This window comes from Pempheris klunzingeri, chromosome 4 (genome assembly GCF_042242105.1).
Source record: "Pempheris klunzingeri isolate RE-2024b chromosome 4, fPemKlu1.hap1, whole genome shotgun sequence".
NCBI lineage: Eukaryota > Metazoa > Chordata > Actinopteri > Acropomatiformes > Pempheridae > Pempheris > Pempheris klunzingeri.
Window position 1 is genome coordinate 3,088,938 of NC_092015.1, and position 25,992 is coordinate 3,114,929.

Consider the following 25,992-nt stretch of genomic DNA (forward strand, 5'->3'; position numbering starts at 1 on the left):
ACCCTGGATGTGACCGACTGTTGATGTCTGAATGTTCACTCTGGAAAGTTCCAGAATCCTCTACGGTCATTCTAGAATGTTCCAGAATCCTCGATGGTCACTCTAGAACGTTCCAGAATCCTCGATGGTCACTCTAGAATGTTCCAGAATCCTCTACGGTCATTCTAGAATGTTCCAGAATCCTCGATGGCCATTCTAGAATGTTCCAGAATCCTCTACGGTCACTCTAGAATGTTCCAGAATCCTCGATGGCCATTCTAGAATGTTCCAGAATCCTCGATGGTCACTCTAGAATGTTCCAGAATCCTCGATGGCCATTCTAGAACGTTCCAGAATCCTCGATGGTCACTCTAGAACGTTCCAGAATCCTCGATGGTCACTCTAGAATGTTCCAGAATCCTCTACGGTCATTCTAGAATGTTCCAGAATCCTCGATGGCCATTCTAGAATGTTCCAGAATCCTCTACGGTCACTCTAGAATGTTCCAGAATCCTCGATGGCCATTCTAGAATGTTCCAGAATCCTCTACGGTCACTCTAGAATGTTCCAGAATCCTCGATGGTCACTCTAGAATGTTCACTGTGGATACTGGAAGTGACGTGTTGTGGATGTGTGACGTTTAAAGCCCAATAAACACGAAGGGCAAAAGTGATGTCATTATTCCACAGAAGAATGACGTCATGGATCTTTGAAACGTTCCAATCGATTTACAGACATTTGCATAATTCAGTTAATAACTGTTAATTGTTAAAAACAACCTCTTATACTTTGAGGATTTGAATTCAGATTTGACTCGGTACAATAAGTCTCAGGTGTCTTAAAACACAGTTTCTGCTCACGTCAATGAATTACTGTAGAAGTGACACAAAAACTCTTCCTGCCGATTTGACAATATTGATTAAGAATTATACCACATTGATTAAACACTTTGATTGCTAATGTAGAATCTCTAATGGCTTTGTTCAATAGCTTCCATGTAATGAATCTAAAGTTGTTCTAGTTAACTAAAACTAAACTTAAAATCTAAAACTACAGTTGAAAAACTAAACTAAATCTATATATATATATATATAAATGAAACATCTTTAGTTTCACACTGGGAGTCAGCTGTATTGCAAAATCAACTGAGCTTTTTAAATCTGCCCCTGACAAATACCCCCCATATAATAAAAAAAACAAACTAATAATCAAATATATTTATTATTAATTAATGATCAAAGCCACTCTGGAAACTGAAACTAACTCTGCTGTGGATCAACAGAACAGACGATTCACACTCAGCTTTAAGTTGTTTTTTCTTTTTATTTTCTTAGAACAAAACAATTCTCCATCTGTAGATCACACATGGAGACGCAGAACTGAAAAGGTCGCAATTAAAATAACACAAAAAGAAAAAAATTGAGCTATAATAAAAGTTTCAAAAGACAACTCTTTTACAAAAAACCATGTTGTCCACGGCCACTGAACCACCTGAGCATAAAACCAATTCTTTCATATGCTTTCTCACATGTCAGGTCACTGTATAAGCATAATACAAAAAGTAAAAAGGACAACTTAATATTGAAGATACACAAGTACTGATACTCTATAAACCACATCTGGGGCATAAATATCAAAAATTTTAAATGCCTGTTAGCATCTGTTAAGTCTGCTTAATATACCAAATACAAGGAGTCTGCACGTCAGGGATCAACTGCATCGTGAAAGGTATTACTTCACAGTATTTGAGACGTTTTTCAAAATCAGTTTCCCCCAGGTGTGTTGCAAGCTGTCATGGTCAAAGTACGTGTGGACATGGGAATGGGAATCTTCGTCTTCCTGGCTACAAGGGAGCGCGCTCAGTTGGCGTGCTGAACGGTGGAGAAGCACAGTTTGAGGGTGTACGGGTACGGACCAGCTGGGGAGAGAAGAGAGTTAGACAACAACTGTGACTTTGTTTGCCGTTCCTGGTAACCAGGCTCAGCTGCCGCCGCCATAATCTAATGACATTCAATACACGTCAACACTGCATTTTTGTTGTAATTAAATTCCCCAGAAGGCATCATGTTGTCTTAAAGGGCACCTCTGCTAAACCTGGGCCCTATTTTTACATCATGTGTGTTTGCAATGACTGATGGGCACAAAAAGTTTTGACATTAATCCAGTAAAACGCCTCCAGCAGCTTTGGGGCAACTACGTCCGCTCACAGGTCTCATTTCAGATCGTGAGTCTGTGTTTGAGAGTATGAATTCTTTCAGACGGACCTGTTTGTATAACCAGAACCCACCGTTAAATCGCCCCCTTCAAAGCCACCAGACTCCATTGACAAAAACAGTAATTCTACCCGACACAACACGGGGAAGAGCTCCTTCACCACGACACACATTTTAAAATCAAGTTCTGCCAAATGTCTTACCTGCATTTTTCATCTGGTAGTGGTTCATCATGGCCAGGGCCTCCATGGCATCATTGATGGACTCCCACTCTAGCAGACCTGAAGCACTGCGGTCACTGGGAGCTGCGCCACCTGGTGGTCAGAGTGGGTCACAATTTTAAAAACAAACATGGAGACGTCGGATGTAGTTTAAGGTTAATCTTTTTAAATGTGTACGTTGAGCTAAACTTCTAGATAGTACAGTACTTTCACTGGAATAATAAAGTGACAGCAGCTAAATGTTTCTATACATCAGAGGCTTCAAATAAACAGAATCGAGGCAGCTTACTCTTTCCTGTGAACATTTTGACGTTGACGGGGCATTTGACACCGATCTCCTCACAAATCTGTAAAGACCACAACATTTATCATTGGAGACTGAATACACAACGTGACAGAAATAAAATCCAATCAGCTGCGCTAATGTTTTACTCCTGTTGTCTTTCCAATAAATAAGAAAACACAGATGCTGGTGTGTCAGTCAAGAGACCGTACAGACCTGAGAGAAAACCTCTGGCGTGACGTCTGGCTGGGCGTTGAAGAAGTGCAACACGTTGCTCGGGTGCTGGATGCGGTTTTTGGCCGCCTGCTCTGGTGAGGTGAAGCGGTTGTTCCTGGAGCCGTGGAAGTCCTTGAAGCTGCTCGTGCCGTCCTCCAGCTCGTAGCACTGACCGGGGACGATGGCTTGCTGCTTAGACACGCTGCAGGAGGGGATGAGCCAGTTTGGATATTAGAAATTATATAACTGACATTAAAAAGCAAAACTCTGGTATAAACCTGGGCTCTACTTTTTTTAAAATCACATATTTTCGGCTCAAAATGACCAGGAGACACAAAACGTTTTGGAGTTGGGCTGAAACAGCTACAGTGTGATCCTGTGGGACGACCTCAGATTACATCCACTAAAAGTGTTTGTTTTAGCCACTCAGGCTCAGATTGTTATTCTAGTGGTGCTTTTCCATCACAGTTTTAGAACTTACTCTCCTCTACTTGGTTTCGGTCGTTTCCCCTTACAATAGAGTACCACCTCACTGTGGGGGGGGTCGTCATAGCGTCAAGGCGGCCCGAAACTCCAGTGACGTCATTTGGATGCGACAGTGACAGAAACATCTGAACCTCGTCGTTCACAGAAATAATAAAAACACACGGTTGTTTCCAGGGTTTTAAAAACGGTGGGTTTGATTCTTGTGTACCAGTCACTCTCATGACTCATCCAGTGACGTCACTCCCTGATTGGCCAATCAGCGGCCTGCAGTCTGGTGACGTCACATTTTCAGCTCGACTCAGCTCGCTTGGAACTCGGCAGAGGAGGTACTAAAAAAGTACCTGGTATCAGGTACTATCACCTGGTGGAGAACTAAAAAGGTCGAGTCGAGCAGGTGGTGGTGGAAAAGCTCCATAAGCGTCTGGCAGCATCATGGAAAGGAAAGTTTTGAAGAGAGCGACTGAACAGCTGTTTGTGGTTAAACCAAAAGGATCTTCCAGGTCTCTCTCTGTAGGGATCCTTTCCATAAAGCTGCCAGACACTTAGAATAACACTCTGAGCCTGTCAGTGGATCAAACAAACACTTTTAGTGGACCTGCTTTGACCAAACAGTCTACTGGACCAATTCCAAGGATTTTTGTCATTTCAAACCCAAATATGTAAAAATGAGGCCCAGTTTTAAAGTTATTTTGTTTTACTGGTTTGTTCAGCCTCACATCTACATTACTAGAACATAATTTGCTTCATTAACTCCGATATAGTTGTGGGACGGGAAATATTTTTGGACTGGATGAACTCACCACACATTCATTCTCTGTCCAAAGAGAAAGTTGTTGTTGAGGTGAGTGATGGCGCGGTCCACTGCATAGCAGTCTCCCATTTCCACCATAGCTGCCCCCGGCTTACTCTTCATGAACTTCACCTAGCATGGAAAGTGACAGACGACAGGGTTGACCAGTTTTCTTCAATGCACAGCATCCCTGCCCTCACCGAGACAAAAGACTCAGTTGCCAATAGAAAACAGCCTGCAGCGAGTGTGTGAGTCAAATACACACCAATTATTTTCTGACTTTGTGACAAAGCGCCACCCGGGACGGATTCATTGAGAAGCCATCTGTTAAGAGCCGTTTCTAGTTGAGAATCCCTTGTGTCAGTATAACTTAGTTGTTTTTAAAACATTCTTGCTCTGCTGATAACTTCAGCATGACATTTCATGCCTGAGCTTAAGGAAGAAATGCAGATGTGTGCAACTATTCTCTCTATTAACTCTTAATATTAAGTGGAATCACAACGTATGATATCCTGAGTCCGTCTTTGATGAGGCATCAAGAGCTAAAAGATAAAATGTTTGTGCAGCAAAATATTTAATAAAATATTCTTTTAACTGTACTATGTGTCATTTATGGGCTGCACATGGTTAATAGCTGCGTGTCATGTGATTGTTGACACCATCATTAGATACTGACCCGCTCTACGTTGCCATAGAGACAGAAGATATTGAAGACACGGTCGGCGTTCATCTTGGTAGGGTCCAGTCCGTACAACATGACGACCGGAGACTCGGCGTGACCGCCGTACTCGCCAGGGGGAGGGGGAGGAGGTCCGTAGCCTGGCCCGTAGCTCCTTCCCCCGCGCCCCCTCATCGGTGGACCCATGCGGCGGCCCTCATAGGGTGGGGAGCCGTAGCTCTCGTCGTAGCCATGGTAACCACCTCCTGAGGAATGAGGCACAGACCAGCGAGTGAGGGAGCAGAACATGAAACCACACGTCAAACTCAAGCGACTCTGCTCTAATAAAAACATTTGGTCTCTTCACCGTCACTGTGTGAGGACTCAATTACTTTTACACTTATTCAACCTAAATCTATCAAGTTCAATCATCCAGACCATCTACACAGAATTAATATTTCAGGGAATAAAGACAAGTTGTCCTTTTGAACTGTGAAAGAACATAAAAAGACTTTTCCCTTTTCCCCAGGGGCAAGAGCCTTACCGTACTCTGGAGGGTGGTCGCCCAGCAGGGCGGGCTGTCTCTGGCGCTTGTTGGGGTTGGCGTTCACATCTTCTACAAGAAGAGAAAGAGAAGAGAGGAAAAAAGGTAGAGAAAGAAAAACGCGACAGATAAATATGACAACAAGAGACTGGAAACAAGACTTGCTGCAATATCTACATGACGATGGGACGCCTGAGCATTTTATTCTGCCTAAGACTTCACAACATTATGTAGTTTGACAAAGTCCCCCAAACAAATTATCAGAGACTTCAACCAACCCGAATTAGTACGTGACAGACGCATGCATTTCAGGATTGGTTCATCTCGCCTGTAGGAGCCTTACAGATGTATAACCCTCCAGACAGGCTACAGAAAGACACCCTTCTAACCAAGTAGCTGACATGATTTCAGTGACTGACCTTGGTCTGTATTAACATTAGTTGAGGGGAAAAGGGAGGAGAGGAATGAGGGTGTGACTGATATTAGGTTTTATGGAAAATTATCCTTAAACACAAGACCGTTTGATCTGAAACATCCACAACTGTACTTCTTAGCATATCAAGTGAAACGGGGGGGGGGGAATGGATGGTCTAGGAAGTGAAGACGGTAAGGACATCAAACAAGGTCACTCTGAATAAGTATCACAAATGGCTAAATTTAGAAATAAAGTTTGTACGCTCACACACACCTGCATTGCTCCCATTGCCATCTGCATCACCATCTGTACAGGTACACAATAATCATACACAATGAGAACGGAAGCCAGGTTAATCAAAACAAAAAAAAGGTACATTTTATTTCCCGGGCAAATGTTAAATTCCCCCTGTTAAAATGTCAGGAGAGTGCAGCAAGCTGTCTGTCCTCATTTGGGAAGTATCTCAGGATAAGCACAGACAAGTTTTGGCTATGAAATGCGGATGGCTTGGTACCTCTGCAGGCGACCAACTGGGCTCTTGCAGATTCTACCAAGAAATTTGGCGGCCAAAATCTCCAAAGTGGCTCGTAAAACTTTTGGACGCCAGCAGCCACTGTGGCTGGTGGGCAGAAAGCTCTCCTGGCTTTCCAGGTTATGCGATGCAACTAAACAGGATTGGTCCTGGGTCAAGCACATCCTACAGGATTTAATAAAAGGTCACGCCCTTTAGCCAGATTTTTAAAAAAAAAAAAATCATGATTTAATTCCCAAAGAAACTAATCACACAAGTCCAGGGAACCACACATATATAGAGGAGATCCCTGGTGGCTGTAAACCGCCAACAGAAGGAGCGACGAGACATAGCCTGCAGACATACAGTAGGTTTGAGGGACATTAGAAATGCAGGCTCTGACAGAACCACAACCGTCACCCTCTTCCAGAAAGAGAAACATTAAGCCTGTATGAGAGGGGAAGCAAACAAAATAAAACCCAGAGTCATGTCAGTCTTGTGTAGCGATGTTGGGTGCTGGGCTTTGGGGTGATGTGGTGCTGTGCAGTTATGTTCCCCGAGGAGGGTCTCGATTTACTTACTGCATGCTTACAAACAGTGGGAGGAAGATATTTGCTGCAGTAGTTCCACCACTCTCCACTCAATTCATTTCATCCCATACTCTTATCCTTTTCCTCTTTTGGGGGGGGAAACAACTCTCCACCTCAGGATCGATTCCTGGTTTTATCAAGTTGGAACGCCCTTTGGTGGGTTGGTTGGCCGTTTGGCTGGCGTTTCCATCCCTTTAGTTCCTTTTTGGGATAGTCCGCTTAGCGCCCACTGGTAGGCCTTGAGGCTGCCAGAGCACATTTCAGTTGGGAAGCTGGCTCCTCTTAGCCGCAAATTGCCAAACCTGCATCACATGGAAGGCGTTACACAGGTTCTAGACTTTAATATATTAATAAAAAAATAAATAAAAAAAACTGCACTCAAAAAAAAAGGGGGGAATAGCTAAACAGGGATGCATGTAGTAAGAAAATCAGAGGGAGAAAGAGATGAGGAGAAAAAGAGCAAGAGAGAGAGAGTCCCATGTGGGAGGAAACACATACGGGGTAAAACCAAAGATGGGCCTGACTGGGCTCTGAGTGTGCTTGATGGTGTTGTCAGCAGTGTCACGTCTTCATCAGTTGTCTGGTGTCGACTCCGGTGTGACTGGCTACAGCTCGAGTCGAGGGTGTGAGGCATCTATTGGATCAGTTGGTGCGGCGTCGGCAAGTGTCGGAGAGAGAGTGTGTCGCTTGAATGTTTTGTGTCAACAAGCGTGACGGTACAGTACAGGACGAAGCAGGACTTTAAAAAAAAAAAAAACCAAAAAAAAATGATCTTGGTCGACTGGTTATTATCAGTGTGCATCATCTGCTGTACTGACAGATGCCTGTCGCTACCTTCTGTTTGGGTGGATGCTGTGTCTTCTCTGGTGTCAGTCTCCATTTGGTGTAGACAGTGGGGTGGGGTGGGGTTGGAGATGCAGACGTTTGGCCTGCTGCAATGTGTCAGTCGCTTGTGTCTCAAAATGGGTGATGGAGGAAGAAGGGGGAAGGGACCGAGTGTAGCTCAGTGCCCAAAACTCCCCACCCTCTAGAGAAGTGTGCGTTGTCTTCGTGGCTCTTGTGCTGGAGTGCGGAGCTGAGCAGTGAGTGGTAAATCAGTCCTACATCGGCATGTTGAATGGGTGGTGTCTTGCAGTTTATCTCCTGGTGTCTCGGGGGACATTTGGCCCTCTGTATGATAGTGGTTGTGTCCTCACTGGAGAAGTGGATACTTGAGATGGCGGCTGTCGAGTGGTGATGTCAGCGTGTATCTGCCTCTCGCCCCTTAGCACAAATTCCCGTGCGTGTTTTGTTTTGGACTCGCCGAGATCATCGATTTATCAGGAGAAGATTAGGAGTTACATGATGCTGCAGGTAGCCTGATTACTGATGCTGGTCCGTGCCTCTGTTCTTACTTCTCACGCAAATTACGCTTCAAAATACAAGTCACAGGTCTGACACCAAGTGCTAGACTGTTGAACATTTGTTGGAGTCTCACACAAAGTTTAACAAAACAAAAACAAATGGGAGAATTTAATGGTAGAAGTTAGATGACAGTGGAAAAGACCAGGATCAGTCTTTAAGGCAAGGAAATGTGTCTCCAGCGGCTGCCTTTAAAATCAAAGTTTAAACACATGCTGCCTTTACTATACATGTCATAAAAAAAAAAAAAAAAAAAACCCTGCAAAGTGTAAAAGGTGTGGTAAGGAAGGCAGGAACAGCAGATGATGATGATATCTCTAAACAGGATTGTTAAGGAGGCTGTAACACCATCCGTCACTCAGCAGCAGGACAGACAACAGCTTCTCTTTCTCAGGGCGGCTTTTGTAACAGAAAGGACTCAAAGTATCACGTACCCTGATTTAATCTCACTCAACCTTTCAACGTGGCTCAGTTTCAAATGTTTGTGCTACTTTTACAACAATTAAAAGAAACAAATGCACCAATCACCAAGCTGCTAAATCTCTCATCTGTCAGTGGAATAATTCAAACCTTTGAAAATATGTTTGGTTCTTTACAAAAGTAAAAAAAAAAACACTGAAGACTAAGAAGTCGTCCAGTAGTTTGACATCATGTGTCTTGTATAAGACTCAATTCTCTACATCTACAGTAAAATGCAGCATATTCAGTGAATATAGTTTCATTTCAAATACAGACAGTGCTCTGAGGCTTCTGTTTATTATTAAGACAAATAAAATGCTTGACAAGCAGCCAACATTTACATTAAGCTGCACATTATCTGACACGCTTGACAACACTGTGTGGAAGACACATGGTTGTGGCGTGTGCACGGTTTGTCATAAACCAGAACGTCTACATGCCACGAAGAACAAGAATGCTAGCCTCAAGATACGAAGAGGAAGCAGGGCAGAGTTTCCAGACGCCACACGCCCTCCTCAACTGTCACGACTAATTGCACATCTTAACAACAGGGCTGATGTGGACTGTGAGTAACGACACCTTCCTGTAAATGTGTTCCTGCCATTCCCACCACACGGCAGAGTTCAACGTGTTTAGCTTTAAAAGTATTCACAGAGAGCATTTCATTCACATTTCTGAACTCTGAATTACTGATGCTCTTTCATTTTTCTTTATGTTTGGATTCTTACGAGCCAGCCAACCCGTACATAATTCAAATCATGCCACCCGATTTCCCCAAACGCTTCCCTCCTGCATATGATCCCTGAGCATAATGTGTATTGAGAAGTTCAAAGACCCAAAGCAACACTTCAGTCATAATGCCACACCAGTTTGGTTCCAAAACATTATATTAAACGGCACTTTAAATTCATCCATTTCGCAGCATTATCAATGAAGGGTGTTGCCTCCGTCTTCCCAGTAGCCCACTTGCAGAATCTCCCCACAGTGGCAGCAAAGGTGATTAACAGTGGCAGGCTTGTCAGCTACGAAGCGTGTGTGTGTGTGTGTGTGTGTGTGTGTGGATGTGTTCAGTGTGAGGTTTTACCTGGGCCTCCCAGATTGGGGTTCGTGTAGTCCCAGGTGTCTTGGTCATTCTTGAACACATTCAGGCGAGTGGGCTGAAAAGACACAGTTTAAAGAACACAACATGTTATTAATATAGAAACGCCATGAGGTGTTACGTCAGCACAGAACGACACCCACATTATGTACAAACACGTACCTTCGCATACTCGATCTTCAGCGTGCAGCAGCCGGAGTAGATGTCTGCTCCGTTGAGCGAGGCCTTGGCCCGCTGTGCACTTTGCACAGAGTCGAATGTAATGACAGGGTTAAGGACGAGACGGGGAAGTTACTTTACGACCAACATATTATTTGAAATACGCCTCAGTCTTAGCATATTGAATCTACCAGGTTTGTTTGTCCTTAAATCTGGGAACAGGTTGATCAGATTGTTAGTTGCAGCCCTGCTGTAGAGAACATAATAAATAGCATAAAATTAGCATCTTAAGCAGTTCTTACCAATCATATCTTGTATTTTAATATAATTTGCATTAATTAGGCTGCACTAATGTGTACTGGTTGATGTGTGCTGTACTATTTAATGCACATGTATAAATTTCCTGCTCGACTTTTCACCAAAACGACAAGACAGACGACCAGAAGCCAGAACGTGCAAACAAACAACCAAAACCCTGCTGTGTTTTTTCTGGATCCTCTGTAATTCTATTGACATGTTTCAGTCTTCCTCAGGAGCACTGTGCACATATATTTTGAGCTTTTGTGGAGAAACGCAACTCAGTCTTAGCATATTGAATCTACCAGGCTTGTTTGTTTGTTTTGTCTGTTTCCTTGAATCTGGGAACAGGTTGATCAAACTGGCTCGACACTCCTGACTAGTCTGTCATAAAACTCCATAAATCAAAAGTCCATTCAGGCGGAGGTAGAACTTTCAGTAAATCCTGTTAACTGTGTTCAAGACATGTTGAAATAAACCGGCAGTGAACCGGATTGTGATTCCCAGCGTCGCACAGCATCTGTGCAAAAAGGATATTCAACCATCGCCTGGACGCCGTTCTTCCTGAAGATGACGATTCTCTGGACAGGCCCGCAGTTGTTGCAGATAGTGTAGAGAACATCCTGTGGAAAAACATTTAAGGAACAGTTTCATATACATATTAAAACAGAAGCACAGAACAAAAAATGTTCAGTAATAATGTTGTCACGCTTGCTTTGATTTATGTAAATGTGGCCGCAGGCAGGATGTCACATGCAAACTATGGCAGGCTTATTGGGCTCATTCAGTTTGTGGTCCCCGGACTTTTCACTTTGATGATAACATTCACAAAAACAACTCTGCAGACGTTCAGTGCAGCAACTAATCATGTTTATTCTACTGTTTTATAGGATTAAATTCTATAACTTTAGACTTAACAAGCCACTTGAGGACTCTGGGACGAACGTTTTTCAGTTTTTCCACCATTTTCAGGCATTTTTTTAAGACTGTATGATTAATTGAGAAAATAACAGGCCAATAGAAAATCAGTAGAGGAAAATAACGTGGTTGTAGCCATACGACAGACACAATGTAGACCAGAGAAACAAATCCTCACATAAGAGAAGCTGTGCGTATTTTTTTTGTGTCTAACAAGAATGACTTTCATTCACGGCGGCCCTGGGTGTGTTTGGTTCCTGCTTCTTGTGCCGAGCAGCTGAAAGCCACTATTGTGATCATACTGAATAATTCAGCACATCAAAATCTGCCTGTAGCCCAACTAGGCAGCATGTTTCTGTCTCAACAACCCACAACGCCTCCGAATTAAACTCCAGGAAAGCGGCGGGAATACATTAAGGAGGCTAAAAAAATCTGAACATTAGCGGGAGGATTCACAGCTTCAAACATGCCTGTACTAACAGTAGTGACATTTAACAACATGCCTGTGTGAAGTAAACGACCCCAGTGAAGCCCAAATCTTTGCATTTACCGTGGTGATGGGGTAGATGGGGTTCATGATGGTGAGCAGGAGGACGTTGTTAACACTTCTAGAGTCGTCAGAGTCTCCCGGCCTGGAGATCTTCTGGCTAGTGGAGTAGTTGATAAAGGCAGGGTGGCCGGCGATGTAAACTTGGTTGTCCGCAGCATAGGTGACCGCTGTGGATGAGCCGTTCATGTCTTCGTACTCCACCAGTGCCTGACGCTTCTTGGGCATCACCACCACATAGCTAAGAACAAAAGCAGTGAAGGGATTAGAGCAGCAGGTCACTTGCTTGTGAAAGTTTAAAAAATAAAATTAATATCCTGCAGCTTAAAAGTCATCACCTAATTAACCCCACCATGAGCCCAGCCTTAGGCACTGTTAAAATCCAGGTAATGGCCAAAGTGTAATGACTCTGCACCCTGTTTTTAAACAAACAGAATTCCCCACACGGGTTAAGCTGCTCTCTTTCTCTACCTGATGGCTCCAAATTCTTGCAAGGCCTCCACGAGGTCAGCCTCTGTCACGCCATCCACCAGCCCCCGGACGTGCACCACCACAGACGGAAGGGTCTTATGTGGATCTTCATATCCCTAAACGCAGGAGGAAAAAAAAAAAACAGTCAAATTCAATTATGCAGCAAAAAATGCCAAATATGCACCGTTTGTGCAGCATAAGACACCCTCTGTCCTGAAACCCTCGATTCAGACAAGTAAAAACTAAAAACATGGAAGACAGATCCAGACAAAACTGTCACATGTACAAAATATTCAAAAACAGACAGTCAGGATGAATAAACTAAAGAGTGACTGATAACATATGATGTGTGGAACAATTAAAAGTATGATTCCAGCTCCTGGCTCCAATATTTGCTAGTTTTCACCACTTTCGGTCATTTTATAGCCCAAACAACTAACAATGAAAACACTTGTTAGTTGCAGCCCTGCTGTAGAAAACATGATAAATAACATAAAATTAGCATCTTAGACAGTTCTTACCAGTCATATCTTGTATTTAAACATAATTTGCATTAATTATGCTGCACTAATGTGTACTGGTTGATGTGTGCTGTACTATTTAATGCACATGTATAAATTCCCAGCTCGACTTTCCACCATGTGACCATGCACAACAGATGGAAGTCATTTTATCCTGTAGATCGATGAGCTTTATCTCAGTAATATAAACTAATATAATAATAATAAGATGCAACAAAAAAAAACAAAGCCGGTGCAACACAACCTCTGCACCTGTAGGTGGTTATATTAAAAAAACTGCCCCCAAGTAGAGCATTTAGAGGACATTTCACACGCCTGTTGGTCTTAAAAACAACACAGTGGCTAATTCACCTCAGGTTACTGGGCGCAGTTGGGGGAAGGGTCGTTAAATTACCATTATTGATACGTGCAGCTTTGTAATGTTTAATTCAATCAGCCCCCTCCCTCGTGGTGGAGATTAAAAAAAAGAAAGAAAAAGAGCTGGTTTAATCAGACATGCGTGTAAAATGTTATCCTTCAGGTAAATGCGGCTGATTTGTAGCAGGCCTGGTTAGCTAGGTAAGCTAGCTCACGGTTAGCACGCTGCTAACGCCACCGGCACTAGAACAAAGCCGGGCTCAGGCGAGGCCCGGCGGTGGTAACGGCCCTCAAACCAACCCATTCGGGCTCCACAGCACCGATATAGGACACGAATATGTTTTGAAGCAACCTCACACGAACAATAAACAACCACAGCGCACAAACGGGGGAGTTAGTCTGGCAGCTAGATGTTGCTAATGACCTGCTGGGACGCGTCGTGACATTTTCCCCCCGCCGACGCGCACCTGAATGAATCAAACCGCACGAAGAAAAACGGCGTAACTGCGCTCGTTATGTAAGTTGAAGCTAATCCACGGCGCGGCTCGGGCCGAGACGACTCACCGTGGCCATTCCGTCGGTTTTCTGTCTTTTCGTTGCCCTGCCGTCTTCGCTGTAGTAACGGCTCGCCGCAGTAGCCATGTTGTCCCGGTTAAAAAGGTTGGTGGTAGTGACGACGAACTGAAATGGACGGAAAAGTCAAGAAAAGCGAGGCTCGTGTGGCCACGCCCAGCGCTGCGACGCCGCGCCCCGTGATTGGCCCAGGCGGCTGTCAGTCTACTCGCGAAGTCGGTGGCAGCCAATAGGAGAGCAGGGCGTGTGCTCTTGGCTTTGATGGCGGTATCGCACTAATGCACAAAGCTGCTGAAGCCACCTGTTTATTCTGATAATGACTCCATGTTTATTCAAGTTTATGATCATTTTAAACGCTAAAAATGTTTCTGGAGTGTTGTTGAATGCTTTTGTTATTCCCGTGAATGTTTTGCTTTAGTGTTTGTGGAGTAAATTGTCACTGCTGTGTTCAGTTTTCACATCTGTGGTTTAATTGTACAGAAATAAAAGCTTTAGCATATGAATCTAACACCATTACAAAAAAAAAATATTCATAATGAAAACTAATATCTTGCAGACATCTTTAATAGATTATCAAGACAAATACAGTATTTTCAAAATTCTACAAATGCAAGGGGGGAAAATTAAAAAAAAAAAAGCACACTTGGGTGAATGAGAAATGAAATAAAACCACTGAGGTACGTTGAAGAGGTTTATTCAAAAATAAAACTGCCACTGTCTTAACCATATGAGCCAGGAACAGAACAACTGTTAAAGCAGCCCGTACACAAGTCAAACTGAAGCACTGTATACATTTTAAAATCAGAAGCCACAGAAACAAATCTGAAATCAACCCATGGGGGAGAAAAAAAAAAAAAAAAAAAATCTATTCAGCACACAGGGATGCTGATCAGGTTTGTAAAAAGGGCAGTGCACCACAGAAACAACAAACAGTAGGAATGTGACATACTATTCAAAGGCATGCAGGACAGCAACCACCTCCTTGAGTGGAAACTATAAACAGCATTTGAACCGAAAAACGAAACAAAAAAAAAAAATCAAACTAGAGCGAAAAACAAAAAAAACAAAAACAGCATTTGCTGATTTGCAACGGGGAGAATTCGAGAATTTGATCTCCGGGAATAAGAGCAGTTTTTTTTTTTTTCCCGATGCAATGTCCTTCACCCTGGAGACCTGCATCACCTGGGCCGTCTTCCACTGCGGTTTACTGTACGAAAAGCCCAAATCACTGCTAAAATTCAGCGTTATCTGAACTTGCGTATGCAACTTCTGAGAAGACAGATGACCTGTGCAGCAGAAGCAACATTTAAAACAATCTCTGTATCTAATGGAAACTCATTTTTGTCTGCTACGCTGACAAGACTGGAGTCCTGGGGAGGAAAGTAAACTTAAAACACTGGGACTAAACACGTAGAAAAAAAAAAAAAACAGCTGCTGTAGGGCTGTAAAAGCATATAGGGTGCAGGGGATGAGGAGGGTAAGGAGAGGGGGGGGGGGCTAATAGTCTTCTTCACTCAGTCGTCTGCTGGCGTAGCGCTTCGGTTTGGACTTGCTGAACGGGAACGACTGAAACAGAAACAGAGAGGCGTTAGCTCGCCACAGGGGAGGATGGAAGAATGAGCAGAAACTAAACTAAATATACACACAAATATTAATAATCCCTCATCACTTGTCACCTCAAGAGCCACAGATTACTTAAATGTGTTTAACAGCTAATCTTTGCATTTCTGAATGATTACTGTCAAGGGTAATAAGGCCATTATTGAATTGACCCCCCAGGGCAAACAAACACCTGCTCAAATAACTTTGACATTTGTCTTCATGTGCAGCTACGACAGGTTGTTAACAGTTTCTACTCTGAGGAGAAACTTCTCACTTAATCCTTAATAAACAGACAAAAAGTGGGGTAGGGGGGCACAAACACATGGTGGCTGATCTAAACCCTGAACAAAGGATGACCTGCACATTTAAAATCCACCTTTATTACTGTACCTAACTAAACACTATGATGGTAAAGCTGCTTAAGTGTTAATAATGCTGCAACGTGTCTGGCACAAGGAGCAAAACATGTGACAAAGCCTCCTCAGAGTTATCAGGCCATTACAGTTCATGTTGCCTTCCTCTCTCTCTCTTTCGCTCGCTCAGTCATCCACACACACTCACACAGTCACACATCCGCACTCTGAAGCATGCTCGTTAATAAAAAAGGCTCAACTTTAGCTCTGTGATCACCCGTTTCCCAGACTACATCAGGCCTGTGCATTTTCTTTCACCATGAACATGAGCTTGTCAGGGGGTTTGATTTTTGGTTACCTTTGGAGACAGTGGCAGAAACAACAAGTACAGAGAAGCGAAGGATGAAAGGACTGAAGGACGGATGACTACAACTCGGAGAGACACTGCGCTGGGAGGCTCTTGAAGACTGATCTCTCGTCAGCTCTCTTTCTCTCACTTTCAGAAGCTAAGACAGAGGCCGAAGAACTCTGGTAGGGGGGTCTGGTAGGTAGGTAGGTAATGGATTTAAAAAGGTAGTGGTCGAACTCTGATCTGTGTGGGTCAGCCCTCTGGTACATCTGAAGGCTGGCTGGCTGGCTGGCTGGGTGACTCTAGTAGAACAACTGTATGTGTGCACGGGCTGATCTCGTCTGAGCGTGTGCGTCGGTTGAACAGACGGTCGCCCATTCACTGTGGGGAGGGTTCGGTCGGTAGGTCGACCTCTTTCTCGCTGTCTAACACCAGATGCAGGCGAAGGCTGATCTCAGGTCAGCGCTTAGTCACCCTCCCGCAGGACGTACACACCGCCAGCTGGCAGACCCTGGGCCTGGGATCAGCTGTGGTGTCAGTGCAGTGCTCAGCTCCCACCACACGCTTTAAAGAAAATATGAAAAATAAACAAAACTGTGCTGCAAAGATGCTTAACTTCACACCAATGGTGTCGTTTTGTCTGATCTCAGATAGTATTTTTCTGGAGAGTTCTCTTGATCTAGCCAAATTCAGAATAGGGAATTAAAAATTTAAGAAAAACTAGAAACATTTACAATGCTACCATCTTTACTTAACATTACTCAAACCAATAAATAATTTTCTCTCTTGCTGTCAGCCTAAATTCATTTATTTATGATCTACAGCTAGGGTGGGTGACAAAGGAAAGCAAGAGTACAGAGGATATAGGTGCACCTCACTGGTTTTAGCTGCTCTGATTCTGATTTCAGACGTCTTTCATGTGCTCTCTTTTCAAGATGAAGTGGCGCTGATGAAGAGCAGCGCCGTGTCTAAACAGCGCCGACAGCGCAGAGCTATCAAGCGACGGAAAGGAGAGCACAAGAGAGAGGTCCGATCTTTCATCAACTAATACTTCCCTACAGAGGGCCCAAGTCCCTGTCCTCTACCCCTCCCACTCCGCTACGGGCCAACAGCAGCAGACGTAGACGACAGGGCAGAAGACGCTGATCTCTCTGTGTCGCGGAGGTAGAGGGAGGGGTCTCGGCGGTCGTCCATCTCAGCGTCGTGTGGCGGTCGCTTGGCGGCAGCATGACGATCCCGGGTGGAGGGAGGATCTACTCGGTCACTCCCTGCCTTGGACTGAGTGTCTAACTCTGACTAGCGTGGAGAACATAACTGACCCTCCCTTGGAACGCAGGATAGTTGTGGCCTGAACTGTGATATCTAAAACCTAAAATGGTTGATCTAGACCTCACTGGACTGTCATCCTACTGGAGGTTTTACATACGTCTACAATGTCCTGGTAAAACACTGACAACTGGCAGGACTAAGCACTAGAAATTAGACAGTCTACACACTGATTTAGTGAATAAGAGACATCTAGGCAGAGGGTTTACCTGTTCCTCTTGTGGTTGGCCGACGGAGACCGTGAGCGAGAGCGGGAGGCAGAGCGTCCTCTGGGCGCAGAGCCAGACCGAGACCGAGATCTGGAGCGACTGGAGGAAAAAATAAAAATAAAAACAAAACAACATTTACATGCGACAATATTGAACGATTAAGCAGGAATTATGAGTTTGGAGATACACGTCACCGTCTTTGCAAATCTAAGCAGAGAAGGGTGTTGTGGGTAACCGTAAGTTGCTGTGGCTCGCAGTAGCAGACGCGCACCTCCCACCTCTCTCGCCGTCAAGCTGGCTGACTGGTTCATCCAACATTGTGTCAGGAAGTTATTCTCCTTTGTTTGTCTCTAAGAGTGTCGGCATACATTTTAGCATAGTACTGCCAAAGTGATCTTTGAGCAGAGCAAAGGGAACGCCTCTTTAAAAGGCACTTAATATCACCGTCTACTTACCACTGGAATTCTATTTATGCTTACATGATGCATAAACTATTTATTGATCTATGTTGACTGATATGCTGGTGAACCAAACTGGAAAAAAAAAAAAGCCGGGACACCAGCAGCAACGTGTGCAGGCACCATGAAGGAAAACAATTCCACTCCCCAGGTCAGACGAGTTGGCGACAGGAACAGATGTTCAGACACACACTGTAATTGTGATTTAAAACCTGCAGCTCACACAACCTACCTTCTCACTGGAGTCCTGGACTTGGAGCGGGCTTGAGAGCCAGACCTAGTGTGACAGGAAATAAATGAGTTTAATTAAAGCTGCGACAGGAACGACGACGCCTCAACAACCAGAGTGAGGCTGAAAAAAGTACACACGCTGCACGCGTACTTAATTGGAGGTAATAATAATAATAATAAAGATGCGCCCTGCCCTCTGCAGCCACACCTCTCACCAACAATACAAAAAGCACTACAGTGACTGTGAATTATAGTCCAAAGAGCTGCATTCCTACCTGCTCCTGCGCCTGGAGTAGGACGGAGATCGGCGACGGCTCCTGGAAAAATACAAGTGTCACAAAAAAGATAAACAGAAGGCTCATCTGTTGGCTTAAATAAACATCTCATTTATTTTCAGAGATTAGAACAACTGTGTGCATGTTCTCAAAGCCTTGTAATGATAGTGAGTATGAATTCCTATCAGTTTAGATATTAAGCTGGATTGGTGCGACTTGCTGAGGTTAGATGACATCGACTGCAGCTCACATCAGTGCATTCAGGCTCAAGTACATTTGGTTTGTGAACATCACACCAAAACAGGCTGGAGGGTAAGCTCCCCTGTGGTTTCTAATCAATCAATCTTTATTTATACAGCACCAACTCATAACAAGACGCTTTCCGTTAAGAGCAGATCTAGAACAAACGATTCAAGAATTCAATATTAAGGATTTAAGAATCCCCACTTGAGTCATGCTCTTCAAAAGGTTCCTGCATTTTCACACTTCTAATTACAGACCTCCTAATTTATATTTCATAAGCTGTGCCTGTGTTCCTGTGCTCACGTACCGGCTGTAGCTGCGGCTGCGTGAGCGAGAACGATAGCGGCGCCCGCGGGACCTGGACCTGGAGCGAGATCGAGAACGGGAACGAGACCTGGAATGGAAAGACAACCGAGGTTATTCCCACTTTAACGGCACAAGGTGGCAAAACTATTTGCATCCGGACAACAAACGATGAGCTGCATGTGTATTAAGACTCATCTGTTTAATATCTGACCTTTGACAACGTTTACCGCTTTCATTCTGTTTTTATTCTGGATGTTAAGCAACACAGCGGTTTATATCTTTACAAGCCACATATCTTCATTGCCATTTTAATTCACTGCCTTCTGTTCCATTTTTTACATCTATACCTCCCACATCTTTATATTTCTGTGCCCCTGTACAGTCGCAGTGACAATAAACATCTTTAATCTGTTTTCTCTCACCTGCTGCGACGGCCTCCTCTCTTACTAAAGCGGTAGCAGTCATAGGCATAGTGGCCCCGGTCCCCACACTGGTAACACCGGTCATTGGGGTCGAACTGACGGCGGCTGGGGCGCCCACGGCCCTTCCTGGACATGCCTGTTGACATCTCCACACGAACACGGGAACCACAAAGGACCCTGAGGAGAAGGAAGGTCAGAGAGAGAGGCCAGACTGTTTTAATCACTGCAACGATTAGATTTCCCTAAAATGTGTTTATTTTGTCTGTTACAAGGAAACAAACAGGCATTCAAGTGTGAAAACATAAAGCTTCTTCACTCACTTTCCATCCATTCCTTTCACAGCATCTTCTGCATCTCTGGGATCCTCAAACTCAACAAAGGCAAACCCAGGCGGGTTCCTGGCCACCCAGACGCTTCTCAGTGGGCCATAATAACTGAACGCTCGCTCCAGCTCCCCCTTGGCAGCACCATTGCCCAAGTCACCCACGTACACTTTACAGTCGGTGGCCCGAGACGAACTACGGGATGACGAGTAGTACGACATCTCTCCTTACCTGGTGGGACCAGGGGAAAATGAGAGTCAAGTAATGCAGAAACAATTAAAAACAGACATTTTCTCTGCTGCTATTTTCATAATTAATTAGTTTCAGTAACATTTCGAGCAAAATCTAAGAAAAGATAGTCTGAAGTTGTTGTTGATTAGAGAAAGCATGTGACCCTCTGCCACACTCACACCTTCAGCAGTACAGAGATTGATCTGGCAGATCTATCAGTCCAAAGTGACTTGAGTCAGCACAAACACCCACTGATCCTCCAGCCACATACAAAAACAGCCATAGCTGCTGGTTTTATACATTTTAGATTCATTTACTGGGAGTGTTATTGATCCCTACGGAGGGAAAAACTCCTCTCTGCGCCCTTAGCAAAGTCAAAACTCAATGTCTGCACCACAGCATGAGGTCTGGAGCTTGTGGAGGTCATCTGGTGGCTCAGCAGGTGCAACAGCGCCGCTGTGTCTCTGCAGCCTGTTAGCGCGCCAAACTGAGCCCCCCCCCCAGGTCTGATTAAATCTGGATCTCTGATGTCCTCTTAGATATTATCGATGCATGCTTGAGCCGTGGAGAAGTGCATGCACAGACACGACTGGTTGATAATATTTGAATAACCGCCATCTTTAGCTGGCAGATGAATTACAATTGGAGCTTTAATTGCATAAAAACACCTATTTTATTGTGGATAATCAGTCCGTGGGTGCACAAAGAGACTATTAAATACTATTATGATTATTTATGGTAGCTGGTGCCAACTGAAGACGCACTGCAGAATTAGCTTTAAACCATTTGCGGGGATCAGTCTATGCAGCGTTTAGCTACGGTGAGCTAACTAGCTTCAGTCAAGAGGAGCAGGGAGCTGTTTTTAGCTCTCCAGACCTTAATAAAATATTATTTAAAATCGCTTCATAGATGATAGTTCAGATAAACACAGAATATGTTTAATCCCTGTATTTTTGGTGCTTGTACCCAGGAATTAGACGAAGGCCTTGCTCTCAGCCTGCTCATAAACAATGGCGACTGCACGCGTTAGCTAGCGTTACCTTCTTCCGCTGCTCCGATGATTCCTGGTTCAGCTCCGAGCTGAGGTGAAGCTCCGCCGTCTCAAACTGAAGCCCGCACCGCGTTTTAACCGATCAGCGACTCCTTTTTTAGCTGAACTAACTAGCTAACCAGTCGCCCTGGTGAACATTAACGAATGCTCCACATGTCTTCCGATCGGTTGACCAGCAACGAAACCGAACCTCACGTCCTACTGCGTCACATCCGCACCTGCGCACTGGAGCTCCAAATGCGTCAGCGCGGCCGCCATATTGGTGAGGGGAAGCCCCGCCTCCTGCGCATGTGTCTGTCAATCTTAATTTATTTTAAAGCAGGTTTGTGCTGTTATAAAAGCCAGACAGGCATTTAAGATAGTTGGTTAAATTAAAAATCCTCATTTTGATACCCAAAACCTTTATCTTATGTAGATAGTAACAGTTATATCTCCATAATATAATATTTAAAATGAACTTACCCCAGGTAATTAGTGTCAGTAAAAAGTTATTGTTCTCATTGCATGAACATTTTAAACTAAATAATAATTTAATTCATAGAACAAGACACAATTAAAAACTAAAACAAACAAGTAATTTCTGGCAGGCTTTACAGTTCTGTTTTTAATCACATTTTTGATTAAATATTCACCTTCAGCTAATTTACATGTGAAGTCACTCATCATGCTCAAAGAATGGAGTCTACTTTTGTAGTTGATATTCGGGCATTTAAGTTTCCATTATAGTTCTAGGAACATTATCAGAAGGTTATTTTGGTGAAACCACACAGTACCTGTTCCCTTTATCTAATAGTTCTGGTATAAAACCTTTAACAAACCTTCCCAGACAATTATATTTGTATACAAACTTAATTTCAGTATCATATTGTATACAACATTATCATTACAGTATTATAGTTATATATGTTGCCATCATACAACTGTGTAACACTGAAGGAGATTAAAAAAAAACCAGAAAACGGCAGACTGGCAGTTCATGTGTAACTTCCCCGATGTTATTTCACCACAGTAGGTTGAGTCAGTGTGTGTAAACAGTTCATCCTGTAATATGATGATAAGAGCTTCTTTTTAGCTGAGCCGCTAATAAAACAGCACAGCTCTGCATGTGAGCTCTGAATCTCACCACATGAGAAGTGTGGCTGCTTTTATTGATCTGTCCGCTTCTCTGTCACGTTATTGTGACGGACAGTTACAGATTCATCTCTTTAGCTGCGCGGTCATATAAATCTATTTATTTGCAGTCTGTGGGAGAAACCAGAGTTTGTCTTCCATTTTTGCACGATAAATCACAATTAATCTATTATTAGAATCAATTATTCATGAAATACTGGGTCCTGTAATGTTTACAGTTTATATTAATAATATTAGATCCCTTATTATGAATTGTAATGCACACTTTTATGCGGATTACACAGCTCTGTATTACTTTGCTGATGCTGCAGTCTCAGCCTACAAATCCTACAACAAGCCTTTAACAATCTAGATGCATTTTCAATTTAGAATCAGAATTAGTCCAGGCCAGCAGACAGTAAGAGGGGATAAATTAAGTAACTGTAATGTGGGGAAACTGATGAGTACTTTCCTGTAAAATGATTTAAGTCTTGGCTCATGTCTATCATCGTTACCTTCATAGTCTCTAATCGGTCGAGGTCTAAATTAGCACCTGAGTAAGTAGTTGCTCACCAACTTTACAAACTCTAGAGTTCACCCATCAGCAGTTTGGTCATTGCTCCACCAGCCTCGCCACCTACAGAAACGGTGAAGTACTATATCACGTAGCTTATGAGGATTTTATAAACAGAGACTGTATTAGCGTCTGACTGTTTCTCCATACATCATGAACTATTCATGTGGTATTGTCATGAGGTTTTGGATGCTACTGATACAACCCAGGAAGGTAGCAGTATTCATGAAATTCACTTAAGTCTAAAGAGTCATGTAGAGTTTTTGTTAACCAGCAGTGGGTCTCATGGTCTGATGTCTCGTAGGCCGTCCGTGTTGGTTTTGAAAGCACAAATAATGACTCGGAGACGTTACGCCTTGAAAATAAATAAACTATATTCCAATAAGGTCAACTTCACGTGATTAAAGACCTTCATTTTCTTTCAGTAACACATTACACCTCATGCCGTTTTCTCAAAAACAAGTTGTCATTTTTTTTTCTACTATTTTTTTTTGCATTTCATAAAAAAACTTAAATATCATCTTCAGTTAATAATTTATTACAGTATTGAATAAATGTATATGTCTATCACAAGATATTGTAGTAACTCAGTCATTATTTCCCTACAAAGTTTCAGGCAGAGAGAGACATTTTTTATCATCACAGGAAAAAACTTCACAGAGAGACACACTGAAGAGCAAGACCTGGGAGGGAGGAAGAGGAGGAGGAGGAGGAGGAAGAGGAAGAGGAGGAGGGGGAACACTAACACAGACACAGAAATATCGTACACCAACAAACAAAAAGATGACCTGGGATGTTGCTCGTTGTGGATGTAGCCTTGACACAACGGAGCACGCTCTCTTTTCACAGCTTCTAAAGGTAACAAAACAAAGAAGCAGTAGACACTGAATTCATAAATGTTGTCTGTGTGTGTGTGTGTGTGTTTCTGTTCAGTGTATATGTGTGTGTGTGTGTGTGTGTGTGTGTGTCACTTGCTTATTTTACTTCACAAAGAACCTCCTGGCGTCTGAGATTCAAACTGTAGGGAATCAACCCGATAAAATATGCCGACAGGCGTCCATCACAGTAGACCATGCTGCTAACACACGTACACAGGATTCATCATGCATGTGCAGAGGAACACGGAGGGGAAGCAAACACAGACACACACTGAGGAGGAGAGGAGGGAGGTGGGGGCGGGTGAGGAGGAGGAGGAGGAGGAGGAGGAGGAGGAGGAGAGGCTGGATGGGGGAGGCATCACATCTAGCTACAGAACAGCAAAGGCCGAAGCCAGACAGTTAGTACAGAAGTTCACGGAAACACGGAACATTGTCCGGACATTGTGGACAGTTCTGTTTTTGGGGTGCTGAGCCACACCGGGGTCACATCTGCTGGGACGACAGAACCAGAGCTCATCCACTCTGCACCCGCTGCTGCCGATCATCTCTTACCCGCTCACAGATTACACAAGACACCTGTCTGTGTGTGTGTGTGTGTGTGTGTGTGAGTGTGTGTGTGATGTGTAATCTTGGTCCCACCTGCTGCTGTAGTGAGCAGACTACAGTTCGGCTTCTCTCACAGACCTCACACACCGCTGACCTGCCTCACGTCTGCCTGTAATATCTACAAAAAGTCCCCTTTTAGCTCACGACAACCCGAGACTGACAATTATACTGGCAATGTTCCGCACTGTTTCGTCATGTAAACATGCTACTTACACTCAAAAAACTCCTCCTTCAAGAGAACTGAATGAACAAACGTGTGTTGGTGGAGGGTTACGATAAACACTGGAGCAGAAGAAGATGTGAACCGACCGCTCGTCAAAGCTGCTAAGGAAATAAAAAGTGTTTGTCTTTAATTTATTCCTGTATTGCACATTAAAACCACGCTCCTTGAACTAAACTGTTCGCCTCAAGGACCTGCGGCACAGCTTATCCATAGATAAATAATCCTCTTGTACATAAATAAATATCTAAATAAATCATCTGACAAGAAGAACTATACAGAAGTAACACAGACACAAACCAGTCAGCAGATAACGCATTAGATGGGCTGATGTTTGGATGTGATGCACTACACTGTTTGAGCAGTTCAAAGGGGAGCTTCCTCAGAATATATCAAAATCTAATCCACTAAATTCAAAGTCATCTACTCTACCAACTGTATGTATTGATACTACTCTAAACATCGTTTAGAAGTACAAAAAAGTCTACCTCGGCTATATTTGCAAGGAAAAGATACAAAATTGGTTTTAGAAAGTCTACAAAGTATAGTTAGTTGAGGGTAAACGAATCGAATCTTTCTGATAGTGTCATATGTACTAACAGTGATGACAGATTCCACTTATATAGCACTTATTGAAGGTGGGTGAGATGTTTGTAATGCACCTGCGGCACAGAGTCCACAGTCCTCACAGAAATATATTGAATGTGGCTGATGTCAGGCAGTGATTATTACAGTTAGAGTAACGCTGACGTGATAAATCGACCTTTCCTGGTGCAGAAAAGGACGCTGGGCTCTTCTAATCTAAGCTAATATTTAACCACCTTCTCACTGCTCGCTACATTTGCTACGACGCTTTTTCATGCACTGACTTTTCAGCTTGGTTTAACTCACAGTAATAAATCTGAAGTGTCGGTGTGTGAACGCAGCAGCAGCAGCGTTTGATACAGGCTTACACCTCTGCAGCTGCACCCTCTGGCTGATTTTTTTTAATGTGTATTTAGCAGCCGGTAGTTTCGGTAGCTTGTGAGTATTTCTTTGTATTGTCCAAATCTGCCATGCAATACTGAGCAACACATACATGCCTTGAAGGGCTGTGTTTTCTACTGAAAACAGCCTACGCTATGGTGCTAGGACTAAAGGAAGTGTTTTATTCAAACGCATAATGACACAGTTGCACATTCTCCGTGGCCCTGTGAGAGTCTGTGGAGTGAAGTGGTGTCTGCTGTCTGACCTACAGACTGTAAACAAAGCCTGGAGAACTTCAGACGATAGACCTTTGTTAGTTCTTTTAAACAATGTGCAGGCTTTCCATTAAAACAGGACGTCTTTTTTAGCATGTCTGGTACTTCTTTTGTGCTCAGGTGGAGGGGCAGAGACGGATTACAGCAATCCCTTCCCACAGGACCAGACATGTGATGTGTCTGCTGTTAGCTGTCACACCAGAACGTCAGACGGTTCATAGTTCTCTGACTAATAGTATGTAGATGTTTTAGTTACCTCAAATGAAGCGTGGCCTG

At 43.6% G+C, this 25,992-nt stretch overlaps 2 protein-coding genes across 4 annotated transcripts; both read right to left on the reverse strand.

Moving 5' to 3' along the window:
- Positions 1-1,282: 1,282 nt before the first annotated feature.
- On the reverse strand, positions 1,283-13,800 carry LOC139200576 (heterogeneous nuclear ribonucleoprotein L-like). 2 transcript variants are annotated; one of them, XM_070829904.1, is made up of 14 exons: positions 13,700-13,800; positions 12,258-12,373; positions 11,790-12,027; positions 10,857-10,944; positions 10,028-10,122; positions 9,851-9,923; positions 6,079-6,111; positions 5,391-5,459; positions 4,865-5,112; positions 4,199-4,320; positions 2,913-3,114; positions 2,703-2,760; positions 2,396-2,506; positions 1,283-1,897 (listed from the first exon to the last, which is right to left on the reverse strand). In XM_070829904.1, exons 1-14 carry the CDS (start codon positions 13,775-13,777, stop codon positions 1,839-1,841), a joined length of 1,590 nt encoding a protein of 529 aa, XP_070686005.1. In that variant the 5' UTR covers positions 13,778-13,800; the 3' UTR covers positions 1,283-1,838. The 2 variants fall into 2 exon arrangements, with proteins under 2 accessions (XP_070686005.1, XP_070686003.1); XM_070829902.1 differs by having other exon boundaries at positions 5,391-5,462.
- Positions 13,801-14,191: 391 nt separating this feature from the next.
- Positions 14,192-21,297, reverse strand: srsf7a (serine and arginine rich splicing factor 7a). Of its 2 annotated transcripts, XR_011584180.1 has the most exons (9): positions 21,077-21,297; positions 19,803-20,036; positions 19,483-19,659; positions 19,062-19,148; positions 18,512-18,553; positions 18,238-18,282; positions 17,548-17,646; positions 16,022-16,576; positions 14,192-15,274 (listed from the first exon to the last, which is right to left on the reverse strand). XR_011584180.1 is itself a non-coding variant. In XM_070829905.1 (8 exons), exons 2-8 carry the CDS (start codon positions 20,024-20,026, stop codon positions 15,223-15,225), a joined length of 726 nt encoding a protein of 241 aa, XP_070686006.1. In that variant the 5' UTR covers positions 20,027-20,036; positions 21,077-21,297; the 3' UTR covers positions 14,192-15,222. The 2 variants fall into 2 exon arrangements, 1 of the variants encoding a protein (XP_070686006.1); XM_070829905.1 differs by lacking the exon at positions 16,022-16,576.
- Between the last annotated feature and the right edge of the window lie 4,695 nt (positions 21,298-25,992).